This window comes from Candoia aspera, chromosome 15, assembly GCF_035149785.1.
Source record: "Candoia aspera isolate rCanAsp1 chromosome 15, rCanAsp1.hap2, whole genome shotgun sequence".
In the NCBI taxonomy this organism is placed as follows: Eukaryota; Metazoa; Chordata; class Lepidosauria; order Squamata; family Boidae; genus Candoia; species Candoia aspera.
The window spans coordinates 11,167,790-11,190,207 of record NC_086167.1 but is presented as its reverse complement, the minus strand read 5'-3'; the positions used below and the strand labels follow the sequence as shown (position 1 = coordinate 11,190,207).

At 43.7% G+C, this 22,418-nt stretch overlaps 1 protein-coding gene across 2 annotated transcripts in view; it reads right to left on the bottom strand.

Moving 5' to 3' along the window:
- Positions 1–22,418, bottom strand: part of TANGO2 (transport and golgi organization 2 homolog) — a 44,333-nt gene that overhangs the window by 12,887 nt on the left and 9,028 nt on the right. Inside the window, exons 1-5 of one of the 2 annotated variants that reach the window (XM_063315955.1) lie at positions 22,207–22,338; positions 19,601–19,723; positions 13,308–13,396; positions 11,302–11,421; positions 9,224–9,338 (exon numbers count right to left, since the gene is read on the bottom strand). In XM_063315955.1, coding sequence (XP_063172025.1) covers positions 9,224–9,338; positions 11,302–11,421; positions 13,308–13,396; positions 19,601–19,656 — 380 coding nt within the window. In that variant the 5' untranslated portion in view covers positions 19,657–19,723; positions 22,207–22,338. Of the gene's footprint in view, positions 1–9,223; positions 9,339–11,301; positions 11,422–13,307; positions 13,397–19,600; positions 19,724–22,206; positions 22,339–22,418 lie in introns of those variants that run through there. The other variant, XM_063315956.1, reaches the window with a different exon arrangement.

Sequence of the window (22,418 nt, the reverse complement as noted above, 5' to 3'; positions counted from 1 at the left end):
AACCTGTGGACTAGCAGTGGTGCACGCACATGGTAATCATACTACTGAAACTTTATGCCGAAACAGCTGATTTTCCCTCCCCCCACCCATCAACTCAGGATAGGATTGGAAACAGGAGTTCTACTGGAGGCAAACAGCTTCCATTTCCACAATGAACTTCCCAAGGGGCCCCAAAACGTGCTGCTGAAATTTGCCATTTTGGCACAGGAAGTTTGCAGTGCCGTTCTCAGTTGCGTTATGGGTTTGGGGTTGGTAAGAATGGGGATGGAAGGAGTTTGCCTCCCACCGGACGTCTGTCCCCTTCAGCTTCTCAAAATGCCCCTACAGAAGGGGGCTGAAGAGGGTCCCTTTAGATCAGTGTTCCTCAAACTTGGCAACTTTAAGATGTGTGGACATCAATCCCCAGAATTCCCTGGCCAGCACATTTCCCCAGAGAAACGTTGCTTTAGATGGTGCCTCCAGATGATCTCAATTCCAGAGAAGACAACCTTGGCCCTGAGACATTGATCCTCTTAGCTACAGCGCCCCTGCTGGCCATAGCTGGAATTGGACTTGCTTGCATACTGCCAATATTAAACAATCCTCCCATCTTAATCTAATCAAGGGATGCTGTCACTGATCTCCCTGTTTTACTGCCTTCTGACCCCCCGCCCCGGCTTCCCATTTCCTTGCTCCTTTCTTCCCTCAAACACTTTACATCCCATAACTTCCTTTAGAAGCATTTTATTTTACAACCTTAAAGCTTTTTTTTTTTTAATGTTATATATCTTCTGAACAAAGAGAAATTGTTCTGAGTTATTTTGAAACGACGATACCGTTCAGGATGAATTTAGCGGTTTTTGTCTCCCCCTTCAAATACAGAACACGGGCACAGTAGACAGCGCATTTGCTGCTTGCTTGATTTATGTCGAGCTTACAGAGTTGCAAAAATATAATATTCCTTTAGCTTTTTAAAGCTGCTTGCAAAGAAAGCCATTTGCATAGTTTAGAAGACGTTGCAGCAATATACGTGATTTCAGCATTTTAAGATTTGGGCATGGTAGTCATGACAGATGAACACAATTCTATCCCCGTCTAAAATAGAATTTTTTGAAAAGAATTTTTGCTATTATATTAGCAGCACACCAGGACATCAGCACGTTGGCAGTTTGTGGCTGCTTCTAGCTTATCCCTCAGCCTAAAACCCCCAAGTATTTAACGCGTTCCACACTTTGGAACTGTTTCCAATCTCTGCCTTTCTTTTTCCATTTTGTATTGCGTGGACTAATCCCTCTCCCTATCTTCTAGGTTTTCATCTGCACAAAGGGTGAGTTAATATCGGGGTGCACAACCAACCCCCTTTTTTAATGGGCCCCGCTGCCATCCCCAATCACATCTGCTGAAAATCTGTGGCAGAATTCTTTGCCGTTTAAAGATAAGAAACGCAGGCCAGCTATTGAGCAGGTCCAGAAACAGGCTTAGTATAATTTTAAAAAACAAACCCATCAGCGTTTCCTCCCAAAAACCAGGGGAAGGAAGGAGAATAAATTTTTACCTACAGGTAGTCCTTGCTTAACAACCATTTGATGGTTTGGACTTATGACGGTGCTGAAAAAGCCAACTTGCACCCGGTCCATGGCAGCGTTTCCCCCCAGTCACATGATCATGATTTGGGCACTTGGCAACCAGTTCACATTTATGACCGTCGCAGCGTCCCATGGTCATGCGATCACCATTTTCGACCTTCCCAGCCGGCTTCTGGCAAGCAAACTCAACGGGGACCTGCATGATTTACTTAATGACCATGTGCTTTGCTTAAAGCCTGCAGTGGTTCATTTAACAACCACTGCCAAAGAGGTCATAACATTGGGTCGGATTCACTTAACGACCACTTTGCAGTCAAAGCAAAGATTCCAGTCCCAAGTGTGGTAGTTAAGCAACGACTACCTATACTGTGGTGTTAGTCCACGCAGGGGAAAAAAAAGGCGAAATGCGGCCAGCAACAAGTTTGCCGGTCTATGGCTAAACAATGATCTAGGGGGAGTAAATAACACAGCATGGTTGAACAGATGCTAGCAGCCAATAATGCAGGTGAATAAATGTTAGCAAACCCTGGTTGCAGAAGGATGCTTTTTCCCCAGCATCGGAATGCTCTCCTCCCAGTCCCTCAAAGTAGTTGGGCTAACCCTTGCATTTCATCCATTGCATTTTCAATGCAAACAGATTCTACCGAAGTCATTGAGATGCAGGTGGCTTAGTGAAGAATGAATAAATAAAACAAAAAGGTTAAGAGAGAGAGAGAGAGAGAAAGAGAGAAAGACTGGTTGGGCCGAGCAAACTAATAACTACCATCAGAAATGAAGAATTTGATCTTTTTTGAAATTGCTTTGCAGCCGTCACATCACCGGGCAAATATAGCTCTGATTTATCACTTTAGTTTCCCCAGTGAGAGGAGAACACCTTTAAGTTTGTTACCTTTTCTTCCTCCAAAACACACACACACACACATCTCAAGAGAATACTATTATGCATCATGCGTTAATCATACTGAGCTTCCTCTTTCTAGATTACTCTTTTCCCCAAAGAAAAACCCACCAGTGGTTCCTTGGAAACCAAGTCTGTTAATTTAAGTTTTAAACTCAAAACAAAAATAATGAATGGATCACACACATTACCAAGGAGAGTGAATCAAGACGCAGTTCTCGCCGCACAGCCGTTCACATGAATTATCCTACAATTCCTTTTGGGGCTTTGTTTCTTTTTACCTCTTTATTTTACTTGATGAAAAAAGAAAACTCTTAAAGGATTGTGGAAAAAACTGTACTAAGTAAATGAGTACAATCCTCATGGATTCTCAGTCAAGAAACTGGGCTTGTAAGACTGCAAAATAAACAAGCAATGTGTTCAAAATAGCTTGTTGGTTTCCTTAATACAAAGATGAAGTGAAATAAATAGGGATAGTTTTGCATGCTGTCTAAGCCTAGGATTATGGTTTATTATGCCCAGAACAGTCAGGATTCCTGATAACAAAACCTGATTTAAATGATCCTGGCCAGGCATCCATGCATTCAGTGATGGTATGAGAGACCATCAAGCAGTCGTAAGCAAATGGCCTGATACCAGATCTGTCTGTTACCGAAACACAAGTTAAGTAGAAACTGGGCTTTCTGCCTAAAAGAGACTGGCTTCCAGCCCAGTATAACACTGGGGTGGGAGAAAGAGGCCAAAAATTTGAACACTGATTTCACTACAAACAGCGCTTGCATCTGATGCACAGCAATTGCTTGAATTCTTTCGTAACAGCCTCTTTTGCTTTTCTGCAATACATCTACAGGTAGTCCTCGCTCAACAACTGCAATTGGGACCGGAATTTTGGTTACTAAGTGACGCAGTCGTTAAGCAAGGCGTCATGTGACTGGACCCAATTTTACTACCATTTTTACTGCAGCCATTAAGCAAAATGATTTGGCTTGTCGCAAGCCAGCTGGGAAGGTCGTAAATTGTGATCATGGGACTGCAGGACGCTGCAACTGGCCATAAATGTGAACCGGTTGCCAAACACCCAAATTGCAATCACATGACCGCAAGGGTGGTGTGATGGTCATAACTTCAAGGGCAGGTCGTAAGTAACTTTTAAGCCCTGTCATATCTCCGAACCGCTGATAAACAAATGGTTGTTAAGCGAGGACTACCTGTAAAAGTATGCAAGGGTTTAACTGAATGAGGGGAAGAGCCAACAAGCTAATTCACCAAAGCCAGTTCTTATACATACTTGTGAACTGAGCCTGACTGTACAACAAAGAATAAAACAATAATCATAATAACAACATAATTTTATTGACAAATAAGTCACTAGTGGTTTACTCTCATCTCAGCCCTTGGGTAAAAAGAATATTAATTTCTACACTGAGACTCTGTTTTGAGGGAGCAATATAGAAATAAGAACCCTTGAAGTTTGGGGTGGGGTGAGATGGTGGGCAATGAATGGGATGCGCCGGCTTGCCAATTCAGAACATCTGCAGCTTGTTTTTCCAACATTCTGTGTTTCCCCAGAAGAACATCTGCAATTACACAGACCACAGTCTGTGAACCTGCTGCCAGCTTGAGACAGCAAACAATTTTGGCATGGGGGAAAAAAAACCCAACACAATGCTCCCATTCCCGAAAGGGATGCTTGCACAGATTAACACAGGGATGGGCAGGGGATCTACTTGAGATTTATTGAGTGATCTCTGGTTGGGATGTCCAGCACCTGCTGGTTTAACAGGAAAAAATTGATTTCAGAAGGATCAGCATGGGAAGTGATGGCAAACTAACCATGGTATCATCAGATCTGCAGGGAAGAAAATACGGCTTATTCCTTATCCTCTCAGTTCAGCTTCCTGGTTTGGACAAAGTTACGGAAGAAACTTTCAGGGTTTTGCCCTGAAAGATGCCCCACAATAGTTAAATTTAGGGGGTGACACCTCATTGAGGCAAAGGCTGCCCTGAGTTTTGGAGGGGCACATTGGAGCTACCTTTCAGTGTGTAGGCAAAGCCGGCCAAAATTAAACGTAATTAAAATTAAATAGCCTCCTTCAAGCTAAGTTCAGCTCCCGGAGACTACAAGAATGCTTTGGGTGATCTTCTTGGCAATAATATGGAAATGGTTTGCCATTGAAAAAATATCTTGGAAGACAGCAATTTTCCAGTCTAGTTGACAGCCCTGGCATTTCCTAGCATATCCTCATCCAAGGACTTACCATATCAAATCCTAGATAGCTTTTTCAAGATTTGCCAGACTGGCTACATGCTGTCTCCTGCGAACTGTTTAAAACCAGGAGCAATCCAAAGATTCCCACACCTGAGTCCTAAACGATTCTGCCAAAAACAAAGCAAGCTGAACGAAGCCAGGAGTGTTTTTATGCAGAAAGGCTGCGAGCCCCATTTCATCAGCCAGCACATTCTGATTTAGCTCTACCTTTAGGTGGATGACAGCTGGGTAATAACCAAGCCCGAAGCCTCGTGAAATTCCTAATTTCAGTTATTAAATGGGGAAAAGGAAGAACCCCCGTTTGAAAGGACACATTTCCTTTCCTGAGAACAGTACTAGATCCGCTTTTCCTTTTCCCCAAAGCCGATCTGCCTTTTTTCCTTCAGATTATTTCCACCAGCTGTTTTCATCTTCCATCCTACAAATCCACTGCAAGATTTGGCAAGTGAAGGGCACTGGATCCAAACCAAGTCTTGTTCAGACCATGAGAACGGGGCAATTCTTAATGATTAAAGGGGTTTGGGGGCGGGGGGAGAGACGAGCCACTTGCAGATTCAGAACAAGCTGGTTGTTGAATTCAAACAGCATCCATGCAATTGCTAAAGGAGGCTCACCGATTGGAGTAGCCCTATCAGTCTGCTCTAGTTTCAGATAAACAGCCCCAAATTATTTCCCCCCCCCCCCCTTATTACAAAAAGAGACGGCAGAACCACACTGCCTGTTCTTCTTTGGAATCAGGCACAGTCACAAACCCACCGGAATAGCTGGAGGGTTTATTATCCAAAGATCATAAACACTGGACATCTCAACCCGCCCCCCCCCCCCCAATCTTGCCATGTAATGAACGTTTGGCACATAAACCAAACTCACAGGCTGGGCTGTTTTACGGCTGGCATAAAAACGTCACTGTACACATGGGGGGAAAGATGGGGAAAGAGAGAAAACGGCGGGTGAAAACAATAAAGTGCCGTTTCAGGAAAAAGATGGCGCTCAGGTCTCTCTTGATCAAACGCTCCCAAGGCAATCCAAGTGGCCCTCCTTTGATGCAGGATCTGATAAAGAAAAAACACAGGCATCACGGAGAAGCCACTGCCAAACCAAGGGAGTTAAGCCTGCAAGGACAGCCCTGCCTTTCCTTGCACCAAACACTATGAAATTGGGGCCAGGGAGCTGCAGACTGTGTGAAAGAGAGCCACAGGAAGAGGTGAGGGGGTGGTTTGAAGAAAGAAACAGCAGGAAGGAGGGCTCATCTCTCTCTCCACCAGACTGTGAGCAGAGCAGGTCTTGCGGCGTGGGCATTCAGAGAGGGAACCGTCAGAGGCCAACCACCCACGCAAGGCCTGGTCAGGGAAGCTTGGCTCAAACCCATAAAAAGAAGCCTATGTTATTCAAACTGAATGAAGAAAGCCGCTTCTCCCAACTGGAGCCTGCCTGCCCTTCCTCTCCTTTCTCATCCCTGTTCCAGGAGAGATTTTCTCTTCGTCACAGAGAGTCCAAGGGCAAATTAGCAAATCAGATGCAGTCCGTACGATACCGCTGCGGTTTGACGATCACGGCTCTAGCAGAACACATTTGGAAATATTCTCAATGAAAGCTTCTGAGTGACCTATCATGACTCACAGCTGCCTCCAGGTGAATTCTAATGGTCTCCTTGACTTGGTGCAGGCATTAAAAAAAAAATCTACCACCGACTGCTTTGACCTTCAAGATACAGCCTTTACAAAATTAAGGTTTCTCTCAAACTATATTCCTGATTATCACTGATTCATCATCATCTCTCTTTTGCAGTGCTGGATATAAGAAGCCTAAGCTACATTTATTCTTTCTTGTATCGGAGAGGGAACTATTATGGAGAGGGAGAACTATAATCCTCTTTTGAGGGAAAGAAAGCCAACACGATGGTCTTGGCATATTTTGAAAGCTGAACATCCTCCTCTTTGGCTCTCAGCGATTAATTTTTCTAAGGAGGTGCTCATCAATTTCCTGAGCTGCTTGTCCAAGCCGTCAAAAGTAGATCGCAGAAGTAATTATTGCCAAGGATATTTTTCCCGTCCTTGTCAAAATATGTACAACATATTTGTGATTTGTAGTCAGGAATGAGTAACCTTTCCCTTTTTTCTTTTTCCTTTTTAAACATCATTTTCTACTACTGGGAGTTCAGGGGTCAGATAATGACAGAATGCTATCATGCACAGCAATTAGAGTAATTTCTTTCAAGAACCTGTTGTGGTGTTGTGATGGTATGTGGGAAAGACCTTAGAAGATGGGGCCAAGAGATGCTGCCTAGGGAATATTCTGCATTATGCGCCTTAATTATATCTTGAACAATTAAAAAAAAAAAAAAAAGATAAGACAGCATAGCCTGCAGATGGATAGTGGACAGGGCAAGAGGCTCAGAAGGGACCCTCCCTAGTCTTTCAGGCTGTAAAGGAGATGGGGGGATGAGTCTGAAGGGGAGGATGATTTAATGGTATGTGGGAAAGACCTTGGGAGACTGGGCCCAGAGATGGCAAGAGATGCTGTCTAGGGAACAGTCAAATAAGAGAGGGCATAGCCCACAGCTGCATAATGGGTGAAGAAAGAGGCTCAGAAGGGACCCTCCCTAGTTTTTCAGGCTGAAAAGGAGACAGGGGGGATGAGTCTGAAGGGGAGGGTGATGTAACGGTATGTGGGAAAGACCTTGGGAGACGGGGCAAAGAGGCGCTGCCAAGGGAACCGTCAGATAAGAGACAGGCTAGCCCACAGCTGGATAGTGGGTGGGGAAAGAGGCTCAGAAGAGACCCTTCTTGTTTCTCAGGCTGTAAAGGAGACAGGAGGAGAGTTGTACTTTCAGACTTGCAAGATTCTGTCAATGTAGCTTTACAATAAAGTAGAATTAGCTCATCTGGTTGTGACTCCTGTCTGGTTTACCCCGCAAGGCCAACAGGTGTAGGATTTGCAGAGTTTAAACTGCCCTAAGCTTACCCCACGGCTTAGCCCCTAACCTGCAGCACTAGGGTTACCTCTGGTATCACGTGGCCACAGTTAACTCACCCTGACCAAGAGCCTCTTCTCCTTCTGAGGTTTGTGGGACCTGGATGAGGAGGCAGGCCACCTTTATGGCTGCCCCAGTATTATGGTTATCCCTGATAGCTAGAAAGGTGCCTTCCCTTCTTGCATTCAGGAAGAGTGTGAAAAGCTTCCCTTTTTCAAGGTGGTTTCTGCTCTGCCTGTTCAGTGTGGGGAGGTGCCTCTGTACATGCACGTATTTATGAAAGCTCTAACTCAGTGTTTCTCAGCCTTGCCAACTTAGGATGGGTGGACTTCAACTCCCAGCTATGCTGGCTGGGGAATTCTGGGAGTTGAAGTCCACCCATCTTAAAGTTGACAAGGTTGAGGAACACTGCTCTGATGACTGGTTTATTATTTGCATATCTTGAGTTTATTTTTCCTCTGTCGTTTTCTGCCCAGACTTGTAACATTGGGACAATTAACACACACAGTCAGTATACAAATAAGCCAGTTTGTTTTTCCGTCCCTGCACACCAATACTCTATACCAGCCTTTCAACCGGGATGCCACAGAATCTTGGGGTTCCGTACGAGATTGTGGGAAGAATTTTTTTTTAACTTTGCACGTTGTGCAGTGCTAGTGCTCTCGTTCTTAGTTTTTTTTTTTGTGCTGCGATTCGGCGGCCAGCCTGTCGCTTATGCTAGGGGTTCTGCAAGAGGTCATAAAAAACCACCTTTGCGCGCTGGGAAATGCTGGCTGTAGATACAATTTTCATGCAGGGATTCTCTGAAACCTGCAAAGCATAAAAGGGTAAAAAGGTTGCGAAAGGCTGCTCGACGTGTTTCTATCCAAATCTGGCCTGCTGCGTGGGCACCAAAAAGAGAAGCTGGAATTGGTATGCAATCCAGAGGTCCCCCACCCAAGTTTTAAATTATTGACTATACAGTTAGGCAAAAGGCTGGTAACACGGACTGAAACGTCATCAAGGGCAACGGACAAGGCATTTAAATGACCAACATGCTCTTCAATATCCTGTACATTGGTTATGGATTTAATCATGCTAGTGCTCGGTTTGAAAAGAAGCAAGACGGCAGGTATGGTGGACTGAAGCGGTTCAGGTAAGCAACATGAATGCAAAAAGCAGAGCTGAGCGACAGCGTTGGGGAAGCCCCAGAAGTCATCAGTGACAGGTCACTTACAGATCTGGAAAGGCTGAAGGACACCCAAAGCAACATGCGCTTGAGCATCCAACTGTTTTCCACCAGGAAAGAAAAAAAATGGCCTTGATACTGAAAAGGTTTGGGCAAGGAGAATCTTGACCAAAATCCCACGCAAAGTTGTGCCCCCGTTTCTGAATCCAAACGCTGTGGTTAAGAGGAAAAAAAATCCAGGTAGCATGGCCCCCCTGCCTAGAAAACAACATACGGGTAACATGTGCAGAGTCGGTTTCTGAATTTTTCCCCTTTGCTGTTAGGTGGTAAAGGGTTACTATAGACTTACCTCAAGTCTGCTGCTATTAAATTAAACCCATTGTAAAGATGTCCTTCTGAGGCAACTTTCTTCAAATAAGAGTAACTGTCCACTTCTGACTTCAAGAAATTGGTCACCAGGGCACCTGCAAAGAGAGGGATATAACAAGTGATTTAATAATTTAGGTGGCATCACTTCCCAGAAGGAGACCTGACATTTCCTTACATCAGGTTGGCTTAAGGGTTTTTCAGAACTGAAGACACTGCCAGAGTTCCTACTGGCCAGGGCAAAGTATAAAAGCAGGCCACGTAAGATTAATCAATTCTGCGCTGAGACCGTCATTAATATGCAGTCATATTAGTAATAACTCCTTGTTTTGCTGAGTAGTCTAAACATTGAATGCTGGTGGAACGGCCAGGAGATTGTTTATCCGTTTAGCCAACGCTCAGTGCTGTCAACCTCAGCCAACCTTTGTCCACCGTCTCCCCAATCATCACCTACTTACAAATGCCAGGACTGAACTTAGATTGAACCCAGAGGCAAGGAAGGTGCTCAATCCCTGATCTTAACACTCTTCCTGCCCCATGCGAAGCTGGGGATCTTCCTTGTACAAACAGATGTCATAATTGGCAAAGAAAGTGAAGCTTCAACTCAAATTTAAGCCTTGGATAACAATAACAGCTGGTTTTTAGGCCTGCACTGCTACTGCTCTCACGCAGGCAGAAGAGAAGATGACTATGAGACCATGTCCATTGGTTCTGGCAAAATCCCCGCTGGCTGAAGAACAAGGATTCTCATCCTTATTGACCAGAGCAGCAATAAAACCCAGCCTATCAATTAGAGGCCCATTTGTTAATAAGCACAATATCTCAGTAGTATGATAAATAGTTGCTGGCAAGCCTTGACCAGTGAGCTTGAAGAGAAAAAAAAGCTTTGGTTTTTAAACCATGGATTGTGTTTATTTTGGGAGAATGCTGCAGTTCCCGTTTAAAGAAAAGCATTAACTTTTGCCTGTTCTCATGTTATTCTACTTCCTGTTTGCATCATACCCTATACTGGGGATGGGAGAGCTTGCATGCAAATTTTAAAAACCAGAATAATAGAGCCAATTTGGTCTAGAGGCTAAGGTGCTGGGCTAGAAACCAGGAGTTTGAGAGTTCTAGTCCTGCCTTAGGCATGAAAGCCGGCTGGGTGACCTTGGGCCAGTCCCTCTCTCTCAGCCCAACTCACCTCACAGGGTTGCTGTTGTGGGGAAAATAGGAGGAGGAAGGAGTATTAGGTATGTTCACTGCCTTGAGTTATTTATAAAAAAAATAATAAAGGCGGGATAATAAATAAATAAATAAAAAGTGAATTGTTAGGGTCATTCATTCAAAGAGAGGGCAGATTTTGCCCTAAGAAAATCTAAATCCTGTTTGGGGCTAAATTAAACACACCCAATCAATTCGCTGTTCCTGTGTTATGTGAAAGTGGAAATTTAATTGTCCTTTCCAAGAGATGCCACTGAGATAAAATCCTAGAAAGGTGTTGGGAAAGTGGGTATATCTAGACCCTCCATCTTTGTGGTCATTTTGGTTTTCCCTTCTCCTGCAGCAATATTAGTTGGGGAGGAACTATATCTCCCATTCCTCCACAGTGCGCACCCCCAATCAAGCCATCACGGATTTTTATTTTCCCCTCCAAGGGTAAAAAATTAATGAAACACGAAAGCCAGACGGGAAACGATAGTTCTCCAGTTTCCTTTGCAGTGTTTGGGGGTACTAAAAACACGCTGTCAGATGAGCAACCAAGCCATGCAAGATCAGGTACCACCAGCACAGGAAAGAGTCAGCTCACTGAGAGAAGGACAATGGGGTCATGTAGTCATTTGAGCAGGATCTAAGAGAAGTCGGTTGGTCTTCCACGTACTACACCTCACCCATTGCAGTGAAAGCCAACCAGCAAAGGAGAGAGATGGAAGATACTTGTGTAGAAGTCTCCGTAATAGCTATTTGCCTCCATCTGTATGGGTTGGGACTTTGGGGTACACCTGGAAGATGCTAGGTTGAGAGAGACAGGGACAGATTTGCATGCGTCCCATCACCTCTCATTTCCTTCTACATACTTGCCTCTTCCTTTTGCGTTCTTGTTGATCTGAGGCTGCATGTAATTGGTCAAGGCGGCCATCTTGCCTTTCTTGCTGATTCCAAGCCAAGTCCCACCTTCTTTCCCTTCTTCCATATCCAAGCCTGCCATAACAGCAAACACAAATGTGTTACCTGCGCACCGTCAAGCAACCTGTAGTCTGCGCCAAAGAAATAGCCTTCAAAACTGTGAAGGGATTTCTGCGTACGGCTGTGTAAGGCAGCAAACGTGAACTGATGCAGCAGAGAAACATCACGTAGATGGAACATTTGCCGCGTCTACACCATGTATAGGTCATGCAGAAATATGCCACATCAGAGCGTATTCACCATCTTATACACCACTGCCTGGAAGTCATTTTCTCAACGAAGAGCAGCCATGAAAATCTACACCCCGCACATCAAATCTTGGTCTTCTCCAACCTGGTGCTCTCCAGAGACTTGGCTTAGCTGCTGGGAATTCTTAGAGTTGTCATCCTACCACAGATGGGGCTGCCGTATTGAGCTTGTAGCATTCATCGTGTAATTTCAGGTCCACAACTTGGACTAAATCATTTTTATTCCACTGGAACAGTGAAGGAATGAAAATAGCTCCAGCAAAAGTTTTAGAATTGGGAAGCATGCTGCCCAATGCCCCTACAGTGGCATTACTGTTAAGCAGAGTCTGGATCATCCAAGCTTAGGGGGGAATGGAGCATTCTACCCCCTCTTCCACCCAACTGTGGGTCCACACTAGCTGTGGGGACAGGGGCTATCTAAGGAAACCAAGCAACTGATGGAGAGAGGGAGTAATTTCTTTTCCTCCCTCCACCAGCCTATTCACTTGCCTACATGTGCTTCTTGGTCACCCATGACAACCAAGCTAGTTAAAAATAAGGCTGCATTAAAGCAAAAGTGATGTAAAACAGTTTTAACAACTCGCTTTATGGGAAAATGAAGAATGGGTCTAGTTTCATATGAGACAAAAGAAAGGCATTGGCTATACTACATAAGAAGCAGAAGCTGAACCACCAACCTTCTTGAGAAGATTGATAGTTCAAGGCCTACGTCTTATAAAACTAGGCACACAGACATGCAAAAAGCTGAGAGAGGATAAACAGATCAAAACAGACCAGAATGCTTTTAAAATTCAGATTCCAGCAGGCTCCCCCTCATTAAGCATCTCTCTGTATAAAAAGGGGGGGGGAAGTGTGCAGCATACACATCAAGAAATTTGGAATGAAAACCAGACTTTCAGAAAGTAAAAAAGAACTTTGGTGAAGACAGAAAGAATGAGAGAGTAATTTATCCTCTACATTCTCCCTGCCAACAACAACACCAAGCAGAAAAGAAGAATCTTCACAAAGATGATTTTTAAAAAAAACAAAAAACCCTATGGCTTGTCTCTTCATGTCTCATTTCTATTTATGTGCATACTGAAGCATGTACTTCAGGTTGGCTAGGCAAGAGAGAGAGTGTGCTTCAGCAGACAACAGACTAAAGAACTCTTTAAAAGTTTCTCACAGAAGCCTAATCACTCAAGAAAGCCGGAACAGCCGCTTTTAGTAATTTGTCAGTAAATTGAAAACTGATCGAAAGCAGTGAACGATAGCATCTTGGAAATTCTTTTCCTTCTGGCTTGAAGCAGCTTTGCTGATTTAAAGCCGCCTGGTCGACGTCCGCACGATTCAAGACAAAGGCCAAGCTCACAGAAAGTATGCTAAAAGCGCAGCATTGGGTCTGCCAAACGGCACGCTTGAAAAAAATTGGACTTATTTCCTACAGATTTCCTGCTAAGATGATGATGGCTGAGGCGATGCATTGGTTAGAGCACTGGACTAGGCTTGGGGAGATCTAGGTTCAAATGCCCCTGACGCTGATCGATGACTTTGGGTCAGTTGCCATCTCACAGGGCTGTGGTGGGACCCAATGGAACGAAGAGGACCAGGTTGGACACCTTGAGCAACCCAATAAATAAAAACAAGCACATACCCAAAGAGAAACTTACGTACCACTGAGGATCTCGCTGCTGCTGTCCCAAAAGTCGGCCGATCTGGAGGGTCTGTGGTAATATTCATCCCTGTTAGCTGCTAGGATAAGCCTGTAGGAAAAGAACAGAAAACTTAACAGTTGCACGGAAATGGATTTTTTTTTACTACAGCTATACAAGATGCAAAAAAAAAAAAAAGCTGGCATTACACATTGCCCTAAGCAACAGTTTAACTATGGTTTGCTGAAGATGCAGCCAGCTGAGCTTGCGTATGAACCTGAGCCAAGATGCAGCGCACTTGGGTTCAGCATGATGCAGAACCTGAACTCAGCCGTTTTCAGACTAGCCGATTTTATACCACTTGCGTGCAATTTAACTGTGCAAAATGCGCATGGATGCTGGATCCCTGCAAGGCACATTCACTCAAAGGCTTGTCACTTCATCCTTTCGACAGGAACCTGGGAGCAGTGTTTTGAAAGAGGAGCTCTCTTTTAAGGGCTTTAGGGGGTGGGGAGGGTTTCAGAAAATACATATTCCGGACAGGCATAATCAGTGCTTGCAAGCCAGCTCTATTTGTAGAAAAAGGATGTCTTGGATGCGAGTTCTTTCCTGTGAGGCTTACACAATTAATGAAACAGGGAAGGTGGCCTCAAGAAGTCCAGGTTGCAATTTCATATGTGACTGAACATGCACAAGGCCAAGAGATAGAAAAAGCAGCCACTTCTCCTAGAGACATCTGGAATTCAATTTTCTGAATTTAGAGATTAAGGAAAAGGAGACACTGAAAGGGATCAATATGGGCAGAATACCTCAGAGGGACATCAAGATCCGTAATCTTTTGGCTCAGTAGTCTTGGGGTTCCCAGTTCCACTTGGCTATTAAAGCAAAGGAAGATGCTTCATTTTTTTTTTCCAAAGAGCTCGTTCTAATGCCCACTGGCAGATGATGTCATCTTCTCACTGTTATTTATGGAACAGCTTCAAAATGACCAGAAAGCTGTACTAAGGTTCTTAAAACAAAAACGTTCTCCAAGCTTCTTGTCCCAATTTGTTCCAGAAGTCTTCAGCACTATTTGTTTTAAATCCCACCCCAACATTCCACCCTCCACTTCAAACCCCATACCTCTGCAAAGGGACGCCCTCCAGAATTGTTGGAAAATTTTCAATCCCCTTTCCTAGCACTAAGAGAACGAGGTGGCCCAGCATGAGGGAAGGGTAAGAGGCCAGATCTAGTAGAATGATACCAAAGGTTAGACAGGAGCCCCTCTGGGTCATATTTGACCTTCAGGATGAAAGTCTGTTATGCCTGGGCTGCATTAAATCTGGACTACTGTTCAAATTCCAAAAGGTTTCAACTGTCAAAGCAATACTGCACAAAGGCAAACACCTGACTATTCAAGGCAAGAGATCAAGACTAAGGGCTCAAGAGAATGGATAAAAAGAATGAATGTACAAGGCTTGACTAGAAATGTGGGAGGTGTGAAATATGTATATGAAGCTGATTATGTTTTGTAAGTCGCGAGGGACCTATTTCCTTTCGAAGGAAGCATCAGACCTTAACATGAGTAAGATCATCAATGCTGGATTCTCCCATCATGCGAAGCTAGGGTCTGCTGAACAAGCCATAACAGTTTATTCACACATACTGCTAAACCCTAAGAAATGGCTTACAAACAGTCATGGCTGGGATCATGCCAACTACGTGCTGATTCAAAACTAAACAGACCACATTATGACTTAAGCATAGTATACTGTACATATCTAACCAGCAGCCCCTTGCCATCATTGTTCTATGAATTCCAGTTGTTGAATTCCATAGCTATGGACACAACAGAAATATCTATGAATTCCGGTTGTTGGGAAACATCTGTGAATTCCAGTTATTGGGGAATAATGGCATGAGAGGACCTATGCTGCTGGTGGGCAACTCCTATATGGTGAGCTGTGCAATCCATACGCTTTAGACCATGAATGGGAAGGTATAAAATCAGAGGTAGGGGACCATGATTTAGTGACAACTCAAATGTTCTAGATCCACATGGAACATGCTGCCCATCTGCTCCCGAAGTTTCCCAAGCACATCCAGACTGGAGCTAAACACATTTCCTTTTGCTATTCAACAATGACGCTGACACTGATTTCCAGGTTTCATGGAAACTAATCAAGAAACAATATCAATGTTTCAGGGTGACCTCCGAAGCAGTCTGCTCTCTTAAACCCAACGTATAGTTGGTCCTTATAAAATAATTCTGATGACCTAGCAGAGACCCTAATTCATGGGAAAAGAGAGTTTGCCCTATAACAGCCATATATTTCTAATCAATGACCTCACCCAGTTTTATGCTCAGGGAATATCTTTAGCCTGAATTACTGCTTGTTTTGCCAACACCCATATCTTGGATTCAAGATAGTTTTGATCTTTTGTCCTGGACACACTTCCGAGGAGACTTTTTCCCTGGGGAAAAGGAAGCCTATTAAACAGATTTCTCTTAGTCTTATTTGGAGATTCAGGGGGTAGAATCTGTGACCTGGTATGTATTCTACCATGAAATTACAGCTTTGCTGGGAAGGATGGAAAAATCCCTGCAAAATTAACCATGTTGCCTTTATTCTGGCTATCATCCATCACACCTAGAGACCTGCAGCCAAAACTGCACGAGTTGGGTGACACACAGAGCAAAGCCGAGTTAATTAATGCCATCACGCTGCTGCTGTCGACAACCAGCTTGCCTGCTTTTAAACAGACCCACGCAATTTTCTATTCCTTTCCGGCTCCACACCGTAAACACACAGCATCTTTCAGGGCCGCTCACTTTCCTCCTTGCTCCCAGGAGTCACCTAATCGTATTTGTTCGGCTATTTTTATTTGTACTCTATCCAAACATATCAACTGAAGAATGCATGGCTTTGAAAGAAACCTGCATGTGTCAAATTTCTTTAATCCACAGAAGAACATGAAGACTAACAAATAAGAACAAAAAGATGGATGATGCTGCCTCCTTTATCTGAAGAACCAGGCTTAATGTCTGCAAAGTATTTGCCTGGCATTTGCTGAATAAACCATGGTTTCTGCGGCTGGCTTATGCCAGCCAGCCAGTCCCCAAGTCTAAACAGGACACTGGGTTCAAGTACAGTGGTCTCAGTCAGGATGGAAATAAATGGATGGGTTCACCTCCTGCAAAGGCCACTGTTTATCTATGGCTTGCTGACCAAGCCAGATTCCTTGGCAAATCCATAATTTATTTGTTTCCATTTTATTTAGCTGCTCTTGCATTACATTTCTGTGGACTGGGTAGAGGTCTGAGCAAGGCACAAAAACAAACCAGAAATAGCCCAGATAAACACAAGCAAAATTTGTGCCTGTTGAAAAACCACCTTACAGTATAGCTGTGCTAAGACAAATAGGATTCCAAAGAGTGATTTACTATCCAAAATCAAAGATGGTTCCATTCCCATCTCAATCCTTGGCTAAAAACAAAAAACAAAAAATCACATTCTGGGCTAGCATTAACCAGTCAGAGCAAACCTAACAGGGGAACAAATAAGCTAGAAGTCCATTAATGTCAGCTAAATCATAACCATTTATGGACGCACTGAAGCTGGGCTGTGCCACAAAATTGCCTGATTAACAAATAATGGGTTAGCATTGTGTGTGAATCACAGCTTGTTGTATCAGGAAACACACAGACACATCATGACTTCAGCCCTACCATAGATCATCAACAGCAAAAACTAGATTCTCTAAGTAATTTATAAGAGCTCTAAAACTAGCTACACAACTTCTACTACGTGAAGATTTATGCAACTTCTGAACACGGGGGTGGAGAGATGGAAACCCAAGAATTCATACCGCTGAAGCAATTTCCTGTGATATAATTCAGTTCCAAAAAAAACAAAAAATTATGAGATTATAGCTCTGAAACACAAAACCTGTATTTACAAACAGCAGCAATTTGTATCACCAAAATGGGATTTATGAGGGTTTCTGCAACCACACACACATTTAAATGAGAGGCATTTATTTACAGCACGGAAAGTATATGCTGTTACAGAGGGGGGAACATGTAGTGCTTCAGATGGGGCCTAATTACAACTTAGTAGCTCTACCAGCAAGCCAATACTAAAGGACTCTGGGAGTTGTAGTTCAGCAACTGCAGAGCACCACAAATCCCCAATCATCCATCTAAAGCAGTGTTTCTCAAACTTGGCAACTTTAAGATGCATGGACTTCAGCTCCCAGGATTCCCCAGCCATCCATTCCCCCAGCTACATGGATGACTGGGGAATCCTGGGAGTTGAAGTCCATACATCCTAAAGTTGTCAACTTCGAGAAACATTGTTCTATACCAATTACTGAGACAATTATAAATGGTTGCTAGGATATTCTAAATTGCGCCACACGTTCAGTAGAACAGCGGCACAGGATGAGGAAGAGGGCTGTCTCCTGGGAAACCGTCAGTAGACGACCTTTTTGCCCTCTCCTTGTCACATTTCTAGAGTCTGAAAATGATGCAGTCAACAAAAATGGTTGGATATCCAAAGGGCAACCCTGGGTCTTTACAGGGAGTAATGGATGGGTCCAGCTCACTGATGGTCCTCAAGGTCCAACATCTGTTCGTGTGGTATGCTTGTGTGGTACCTTGGCATTCACCAACTGCTTCAGTGAAGTGACATTGTTTCAGCTGTGCCAGAAGATCACAGGGGTCTAAATGGGGAAGGATATTGTAATCGGGGTGCCTGTTGAGAATGTATGCTCTCTTCTACTGCCTGCTACATAACTAGTCCTGGCAAATTGTTCTTACAACATAATTCCTCATAGGTCTTCACGCTCAAGGTCTTCATGCTCAGGCAAGTATGTAAGAGAGAAGGCGCTTGGTCGTAAGCCCTGGAGGGTTTTACACATTTTGCTGCAGATAAATGAAACACAGAGCTTTTATAAACACTGATCCCAAACATTGCTCCTGGGTTTCTGCATCAGCTGAACAGATAAACGAATGATGGACCAGTATGTTTCCTGCCTGAACCAAATCTGAACAAAAATAGTGGTTTAAACTTTGTATCTATATTTGCATTTTTTTTCTCCTTATATTTCACAGACATTCCTTTATCCAAGTTTCCCAACCAATACCAATCCCGATTAATTCGCATTGGGTAAACAAAGAACTTTCCTTTGAAGACCCAATAACTCTTTATTCTGAGAAATGCAAAATGCTTGTTTTATTCTAACCGTTTGATGGAAACTTTTGCTATTTACCACACCAGTGTTGCCTTGATAAAAGTATTTTCTATTCTGCATATTCACTTACAGGTTTGTCATTTTCCTACTATCTTTGTTGTCTAATATTCCCACACCACTGCGCAGGACTGTATCCTTCATTAGCTTCAGCTCACAAGGATTCCAGCATCTTTTTTAAAAAATCACATAGCGTGAAACATACCTGAAAGATATCACTCAATAAACCTCTTGTGAAAAACATTTCTACCATGTATTAATAAGCAAATACATGCATTTGTGATAAATACATATCTAACACACACATCTATTCTTAAGGAAATGTATCTATAAGCAGACAGGCAAAAAAAAAAATATTGACATTCTTACCCTGGAGGATAAGTAAATATTATTGAAATGGAAACATTTAACTCAAAAAGTATCTTACACCTAAAACATTTATGCAAAACAATCACAGACTATTTGGGCATATTCTTACAGAAGAGTTGTAGTTAGTTACATTTTAACTTTTGAGGGCAAACAAGATATATTACGTGCTTTCACTGGATCTAAATTATATCAAGACTCATTAAATAGCTGGTTGGCTGACTGGTGGTTGGCTGACTGGACTGCAATTCATGGCTTAACACAGAGCTCCTCAACCAGGGCTCCGTGGCACCCCAAGGTTCCGCGAGAGGTCACTACGGGTTCCCTGGGAGATCGCGATTTATTTAAAAATTTATTTCAGATTCGGGCAACTTCACACGAAAGAGGGAAGCGTCATTCTTTATTTTTAGTTTAAGAACACTGTCAATGCAGAGAGACAGGCCTACCCGTGAAACGAATGTAATAATTTTGTGACTTCTGGCCTATCTTTGAGCCTGAATCTGCAGGCCTGAAAAATATTTCAAGGGTTCCTCCAGGGTCAAAAGGTTGAGGAAGGCTGCTCTAGACCACGCTCGTTCACATCTGCTTTGCAGCAGGATCACCAAACGGCACCACCGAGACCGCTGAGCAGGCCAGGTCACGATGGAACCTTCAAACTCCAGCAAGAGCGACAACCAGCGTTTTGGTAAGAGACGGTAAAGCGGAGTGGGACGTTACCTGTAGGCATTTTTGGAAACGGGCCGCGGGTCAAGCTTAAAGAAAAGAATGCACATGGGTTACGGACAGGGAAGTTGTGCTTCCTTGCAGAGATGGTCAGCAACAGGTCATGCTTCAAGGAGCCTGCAAATGAAACACAGGCAGGGACAGCTGAACGGACTCGGAAATCGTAAGCGGACACGGCCTCCCGACTGCAACCAGGGGTCTACGTTCCTGCTGTTCTCCTTAACAACGTGGCCTGTGATGAAATTAGCAGGGATTCTGGCAGTGTCTCCTGTGTAGGTGTTGCCTCTCTCGACACACAGCTTGAACACAGAAAGCTTCAAAAGCTGAGCTTGCATTTCAAAAGGCTCAGGATGCAGCGGGGAAATGTCTCAGAGGGGCTTTGCCCGCTGTGCTGGCACAGGCGCCGTAGTTTAAAAACCATAAGGCAGTGTTCATATGCTATGCTATGCCCCACACCAACAAACCACACCCTGGCTTAGCATGACATGTGAACCCAGTTCTACTGTAACATATACAGGTAGTCCTCACTTAACAACCATTTGTTTGGTGATGGTTCGGACTTACAACGGTGCTGAAAAAACTCACTCCTCACACTTACAGCCATTGCAGTGTCCCTACAGCAGCATGATCACGATTTGGGTGCTTGGCAACTGGCTCGCATTTATGACCGTCGCAGCAACCCATGGTCACATGATTGCCATTTTCAACCTTCCTGGCCGGCTTCTGGCAAGCGAAATCAATGGGGAACCGTGTGATTTAATGATCATGTGGTTCACTTAATGCCCATGGAGATCACTTAATGACCACCGCAAAAAAGGTCATAAAGTTGGATCAGATTGCTTAATGTCCGCTTTGCTTAGCAACTGAAAATCCAGTCCCAATTGTGGTTGTTAAGCAAGGACTACCTGTAATATGCATTGAGATCAAGAGTAGACAGCCTACTCCTCTGCAAATATTCTGGATTACTATTCCCATAATCTCTTACTACTGGGCATGGTGGTAGGATTGAATGGAGTTGAAATCAAAAATATCTGGAGGACATTAGTTTGCTATACTCAAACTAATCCTCGATCATGGTTTAGCACTCAAGAGAAGTATCCCCAGAGAGGCTCAGGATTCCATGCACTCTCTTCTTTCTCGTGATCCACAACTAGAAACTTTTCATCCTGGCTTGTGATCCTGTACATACTACAATTGGTTGGAAACCAAACAGCTGTGGTGGCGAATTGTGACAGTGAAGAAACCATCAAGAACGCAAGTCTAAGCTATGTTTGGTACTGTGTGTGAAAGGCCTGATAAATCATCAAAGAAATAATTATAGCATAATGCATTTTTTAAATTCCAAGTCAGAACTTGGTGCATAAAAACTTATAGCGCAGAGGTACGCCATACATGCAGATGTCCAATTTCAAGTTTAATTTTTGGCATTGCTAGTCATGTGACAGGTGTTGGAGAAAGTTATGTTCCTGAGGTCCTGGAATCCAGCCTGATTTAAGGCAGCCTCCTTTAAACCTGAGCCTCGTGGGGCGCAGAGTGGCAGGTGGCAGTATTGCAACTGAAACTCTCCCCACGACCCGAGTTCGATCCCAGCGGAAGCTGGATTCTCCGGCAGCCGGCTCAAGTCAACTCAGCCTTCCCTCCTTCTGAGGTCGGCAAAATGAGCACCCGGCTTGCTGGGGAAGGTGATGACTGGGGACGGCAATGGCAAACCACCCCGCTCTATAGTCTGCCAAAAAGACATCGTGAAGGTGCATGTCCCCCCAAAGGGTCAGACATGATGGGGTGCTTGCACAGGGGACCTTTCACCTTTCATCACCTTTAAACCCATTTCTAATATCTCACTCCTATCCTTTCAAAATCAGGTTTAAAGATTCTGGCCATGTTTGGATGGTGTGGCCAGTGTTCCTGACAGATCAGAACCTTGTAAGGCTTGTTGAATATTTCCCACATTGCCCCACTGGGAACAATGCCTGGTAATAAAACAACAGTGCGCCCTTTCATTTCCTTCCAACTGGAACAATGATTAAAATGTGAGTAACTGAAACAGTCACCTGCACATCTCCCAGCCAGAAATAGCTTGCATGTTTTAAGAGCCTTCCAGAAGGCAGAGATGGAGGGATGGCAGGAAAACAAATCAATAGCTGAACTCCTAGCTGCCCTGAATAATTGACTTAACCTTGCCCCAGTGAGCGATGATCAAGCGGTTTTATTGAAAACAAATTAAATTACATTTATGAGCCCAAGAACATGGCTAAAGACTACTACCCACTTCTATGCTACAGACTACGCTTCTCCTTCAAGTTCAGTGTTTCAGGGTGTCCTCCTCAAGGCACCCCGTATTTTAATTCCGACAGGGAAAAAAAAGACTTTTTCCACACTATTTCACCCTGCTTTGAACGATACTGAAAATAACATTTTATTGCTATGCTTATTACTAGAGAGGCACACTCAACTTCAAAAACACAGGGCCAAGGCCAGAGCCCAAATTATATGTGCTTTTATGTTTATATATCAAAACTAAGCAGAGTGACTATATTTCATCAGGGAAAGAAAGTTAATAATCTCTTCCATCACATTAAAAAAAAAATCAATTTGCTAACCCGTTTTAGAGGTCTCTGGAGTTATGCCCAAGGTTTTCATCAGCAGGTGGACAGGCTCCTGATAAGGGCTTTTACAATTATAGATAAACTAATCCACAGATGGGCCTTGCCAACTCTTTCCCCTGGACAAAAAAGAGCCACTGTTCAAAAAGAGGGCATTTCTGCTTCACCTCTTTCTTCCTGACCAAAATGTTCTCTGTAACATAATGACC